This window comes from Sinohyriopsis cumingii, unplaced genomic scaffold, assembly GCF_028554795.1.
Source record: "Sinohyriopsis cumingii isolate HCF-2022 unplaced genomic scaffold, ASM2855479v2 utg002530l, whole genome shotgun sequence".
Taxonomy (NCBI): Eukaryota; Metazoa; Mollusca; class Bivalvia; order Unionida; family Unionidae; genus Sinohyriopsis; species Sinohyriopsis cumingii.
This window is the reverse complement of record NW_028316239.1, coordinates 673,692-679,691: the sequence shown is the minus strand read 5'-3', so window position 1 is coordinate 679,691 and position 6,000 is coordinate 673,692. Positions and strand designations below refer to the sequence as shown.

The following is a 6,000-nucleotide window of genomic DNA, read 5'->3' as shown; positions in this document are numbered from 1 at the left end:
TAGTTCCGAATATACTATGCTACTATTGGGCACGCGTGTCGTACACGTGCGTGCAATATAAAGGTGTTCAATATCGTAAAATATTAAATGATTCTGAAAATGTAAAGTTAATGGAGCGAAACATGAGCATATAATAATGAGGTTTATATATTACTTATATTTCCGGTAAGGGAAACTGGACGAGAAAAGATATGTTCTGTATGTCAGTAAATGATAGGAAAAAACTCATTTTCAGAATGGCTGCACTTGATACTCATTGTGGATAGAAACAACGTCATAATCTTTTGACGTCACCGGAATACCATAGATACCGTCATCAAAAACACCATTCTCATTTTATTTGGAATGCATACACGTCGTCGCTATGAAGACTTTACCAAAATAGGTCAGGAGACAAATATGGAATTAATTTACCTTCCTAATCTGAGCATATTCTGCAGAGAGGCAGTAGTGTGAGTATTATATATAATTCAGAAATATGCTTGAAACATAAATCCTATAACTATATATTTATATGTTATTGCATTTGTGTGGGAAAATATGAACGCGTTTTCGGATGGATATACTGCACGACGTTGGAGTGCAGTATATCCATCCGACAAAACTAGTTCATGTTTTCTCATACAAATGCAGTAACCTTTTTATTATATGCTCATCTTATTATTCTGCCTAAAGCTTAATTATATAAACAAAAATACATTCAATAAACAAGAAAACTGAATTTATGCCGTATTCCAAACTAAATACACAAGTATAGATTCATCATTACACAACAAAAATATCATTGATGTGCACATAACTCCGCCCATATAAATTTTAACATAGTCGCGCGCTAGATATAACCTTTGAAAGAAAATGATGTTTTGTTCCACTTAAAATTGAAATTATATTCATATTGTGAATGAATGCGCATCGCAAAAACGTTTCCATGTAGTCTGGATTCAATAAAGGTGTTATTAGGCAAGACAGACATCTGAATTCCTACAGAAAATAAGGGTCGCCGGATGAGGGGTGGGGTCGTTGTGGATACTGGATTATAAAATGTTTGCAAACTTAATAATATTACCTACAGCATGTTAAAATGGTACAAAACCTTTCCAGCTAAATGCTATTCTTAAACAAGTATTTATTTCAGATTAATACTGGCAATCACATTTCGTGTATCTGTAGTAGACCATGTCCATAACTACATTGTTATAGCTTAATAAATTTAAAATAAAACCAATGTATAACGTGCAAGAAAGTATAAAATGATTGGCTTCGGTTTCCATTTTGTTAGCAGTGAACTAGTCAATAGATTCAGCTTCAAGAGTGTTTGATCAAAATCCTTTCAGGAAAAAGACAACGTGTTATAGTCGGCATAGCTACATAAAGAACCATATGAAAAGAAATCAGGATATCATTGACTAAAAAAACAGTAAAACGAAATGATCTGAGGAACAACACCTGATGAATTTTATTCCAGCTACTTAAGATACACTGCAATCTAAATTTCTGCTTTCGATTCGAAGTTAGCTCAAGAAGAGTCCTACTGTGTCGTCTGACATATATTTAGTCCTTAACTTAAAAAAAAGAATAGCACGAGGATGACAGTCAAGTGCCTTAGATATATCCATCAAAACCACAGCTATACATTTGTAAGTCGTCTAATACCTATGACCTTTACAAAATGACCCCAACTGTATAATAAATATGTTCTCAAAAAATTACGCTGACTGGGTCTCATTTGATTTTTCTAATCGTTGGATATGATGGATAAAATGAAAACAGTTCGGTAACTACTTTTATCAAGGATTTATTCTTGCCCAAGGTTTTAACAGATTTACATGGATTTGGTCACATCTTGTAGCTTTTTTTAAAACCATATACGTCTTATGTGATACACTTCGGATCAAATATTGTATAAATCGTGATAGTGGCGTTGATAGCCTTGATAGTTTGACGGGTAAAAGGGCCAAATGGCCCAATGGAAGATCCTTACCAATGCCCAATGCCACATTTACATAAAAATTATTGAAGTATTAACCTATTTGTTCTGTCAATGTTTACAATTGTTGTACCTTCAGCAAGAATGATCTTACCTAGACCATCGAAACATTTATTAGAAAAATATAGCTTAATAGTTGACCAAACGTTCCTAGACTTAGTGCATACGCACATCTTGCTAAACAATAAGCCATCAAATATTCATTCTTTTATTTCTTTACCAAATATATCAGCTTCCTTTAGTCTTCCAAGTCTTCCAATGATCTATACCTAGTGTATTTCGTAAACAACACATATTTACCAGATGTAGTTTTCCTTAGTTTTATGTTCAAATAAGGTTATGGTTTTGACGAGGTATGTAGTCCTAAGTTTTTTGGAGCATGTTTGTCTGTAACATTTAACATAATTTTGAAAATATAATATAGAGTTGAAAGAGTCTGAGTCAATACCGGAAGAGAGGGTAGATAAAAGAGCCTTTTAAAAATGTAATATAGAGTTGAAAGATCCTGAGTCAATACCGGATGAGAGGGCAGTAACTGGAGCATTTTAAAAATATAATGTAGAGTTGAAAGATACTGAGTCAATATCGGAAGAGACGGCAGTAAAAAGAGCCTATTAAAATATAACATAGCGATGAAAGATTCTGAGTAAATGCCAGAAGAGAGGGCAGTAAATTGAGCATTTTAAAAATATAATATAGAGTTGAAAGATTCTGAGTCAATACCGGAAGAGAGGGCAGTAAATGGAGCATTTTTAATATATAATATAATTGAAAGATTCGGAGTCACTACCGGAAGAGATGGGAGTAAAAAGAGCCTTTTAAAAATATAATATAGCGTTGAAAGATTCTGAGTCAATACCGGAAGGGATGGCAGTAAATGGTGCATTTTAAAACATATAATATAGCGTTGAAAGATAAAGCGTCATTGCAGGAAGAACGGGCAGTAAATGGAGCATTTTAAAAATATAATATAGCGTTGAAACATTATGAGTCAATACCGGAAGAGATGCCAGTAAATGGTGCATTTTAAAAATATAATATAGCGTTGAAAGATAAAGAGTCATTAGCGGAAGAGAGGGTAGTAAATGGGGGCATTTTAAAAATATAATATTGAGTTGAAAGATTCTGAGTCAATACCGGAAGAGAGGGCAGTAAATGGAGCATTTAAAAACAAAATATTTACAATGTCAACCACATCAAAAACTTTAAAACGTCCATACCATCCTTTTTTTCTGGTTGCAGAATGCATACGGTCTCTTAACTGAGTAAAGACCATATTATGAAAATCACGAATACCAGTAGTTACATTTAAGGTATTGATACATTGGCTTTGTTCATTTGTAAGGATAAGATCAACACAACATGGTTTGCATCCATTCTTAGAACACGTATGTTTGCTAATTAAGCATGTCATTTAAAATGTTACATATATAATGATAGGATCGGGATTTGGAAAAGTCATGCTTACCAAAATTTATGTCACTGGTGATAATAATGTTTCGCACTTAACCAGACTTTTGTCAAGCGATTTTATAAGATTTTCCGAAAATAGATTTTCATTTAGTGATGGCTGTATATAGATTAACTATTTAGTTTTATTTACATGCAGTTCTTTAGTAATCTGATTCAGGTGCTCGGCTTTTAAATCATTCATCTCGCGTTCTTGTATATCTTAACGCAGTCCGATAAATCAACCCCACAAATCTGTGCTTTTACTGATGGACGATGTTATGGGTCTTATGTCACTTGTTCATTAAACTATGCAATTTTGCTGCATGCAAATCATTCCGGAACAAACCCGCGTACACTTTAGACACAAACCGGTAACAGCCATATCAAGCGCGAAATTCAAAATGGCCACAGGACAGATAGTTGTGCTATTCCATGTGGATTTACAAACATATGATTTGCTCAGGAAATATAATCTACATGTCACCAAAAGAACCCTTCAGTCGACGGTAGCTGCACAGCCACGAGAAATACCTGTAAGTGTATAAAATATACATCGATGTGTGGAGTCAAATTTAAATGCAGATAATTGCAACTTTTAATCAATATGTGATATCAGCCCCTCACTCGAAAATGAATATTATCACGGGTGAAGGGCTGATTTATCGACCTAATCTAAACGAATAAATGACATTATAATACCACCACTGGAAATAAGATCCCTCCTCTCAAGTTTATACTTATCAAAAAGATAAACTTTGTCAATTCACTTTTGTTATTGACAGTGACCGGTTTAGTTATGGAGTCATACTGAACAATGTACACTGCTGTCGGGCATTTTTGCGCACCTAAGGTTTTCGTTTCCAATATTGAAGCAAAACGCATATCGAATTCGAGCGATTGACAAAAATAAAATGCAGCAATGCTTACCATTTGAAAAGATGCAATTGTCACCAGAATATTCTGTTCAAAATAATATTAATTTTGGACACAGGGGATACCCCCCCCCACCCCCCACCCCCCACCCCCCCGTTTTCCTGACTCGCGATATGTCGGCCTATTCTGCGCATAGCTTTGGAAAGATGTAATATTTATCCATTGGGCTACAGAAATGAAACATATTACTTTGGACTGTTTCTGTCAGCAGTTCAGTCGAGTAATTAGGTCAGGTTTATAGCTAGTTTTACAAAATTCAACGTAAAAATGCCAATAAATGGCAAGATATATTAAGCAAACTAAACCGATCTTGTAGAAAAGTTAGTAAAGTTCAACATTTTATGAAAAATAAGCTAGTACGTGGAAGAGAAACAACAATGAATAGGATGTAATGTGTTTACAACGTCTTGTTGATGGGGAAAAATTACTACAGAATTTGGAAACAGACTATACACCGGGGAATTTGTTGAGAATTTATGTTCTAGCGGCAAGTAAACACGTTGGGTAGCAGACGATTGAGTATGTGTAGGACAACTTCTTGCAAAATTGGAAACTTGGATTAAAATACAGTTTTGTTTCAAGGTACACATTTCCATCTTTTATATATGTATTTATTTGCATGATTCTAAAAGATGCATAGCAAATCGAATTTTCTGGGTTACAGGTTTAAGAAAGTCACGTTGCCATTTAGACATCACATTTTTATGTGCATTTCGAGTCTAAATGTGGGATATTTTTGTACACTTTATGAATATCACTTTTCTTAATTAATATACGATTCTTCTTTCTGGACACAAAATGGATTTTTGACCCAAAAGAGCACGTGATCAAATGTTTACAGAAATGACAAATCATTGCGCAGAATTACCCGACGCGCAGAATAGGCCGACAAGGCAGTATATATTATGGGTATGCTCATTGATTTATTTGATAAGTAGCTACGAATTTTAAACTTTACGTTGTAGGACCAGTCTGAATGTCATCAACAATGTTCTCTTCATTCACAAGTTTTCTTATCATCACCTTTTTATATATCTTTCAATCATGCAACTTGAATTTGTTTTGTTGACATTTCACTTTTTTAAAACTGTCTGTGTACACTTTTGTGGATCTTGTTTCCATTTATGTATCTTCATTTTATATGTACGTATTGAGATCGTAGAATCTAAAAACTAAACAACTTATTCGTTGTATAATGTTGAAACTCAATGTATGAAAGATGTCATTTGTGTACATAATCTGAGCGCAGTAGTTCGTATCAACTCCATTGGTTGTGTGTCTGTGTGCGTGTGTATAAAACATGAATGACACACTGAGATTTGTATGAATAAATTACCAGTGACTAGACCCATTCAAAAGAAGGAACGTTTTTAATTATTTAAAGGCAAGTACATATTTTACTTGCCTATTACACGATGCTCGTTTTATCAAGAGTTGTCAACTAATTCAAGAGTGGTAGCTATTATAGTAAACACTAAGTTTCAGTTCACTATATATAGAACTAAGTGTGGTAATATTGATCGCAAACTTATCTTGATCTCTTGACACAATCCAATTCATTCATTCTTTTTATTGTTTATAACCCAGCTTGTAATATTGTACTAAAAATATTGATATCTTTAGTAATG

The 6,000-nt window shown here is 33.8% G+C and overlaps 1 protein-coding gene across 1 annotated transcript in view; it reads left to right on the top strand.

The window, feature by feature from the left end:
• Positions 1-361: 361 nt before the first annotated feature.
• The window catches only part of LOC149770181 (uncharacterized), a 102,184-nt gene continuing 96,545 nt past the window's right edge, over positions 362-6,000 (top strand). Inside the window, exon 1 of the mRNA XM_089949280.1 lies at positions 362-452. Within this exon, the coding sequence (XP_089805406.1) occupies positions 400-452 (53 nt within the window). The 5' untranslated portion in view covers positions 362-399. The remainder of the gene's footprint in view (positions 453-6,000) is intronic.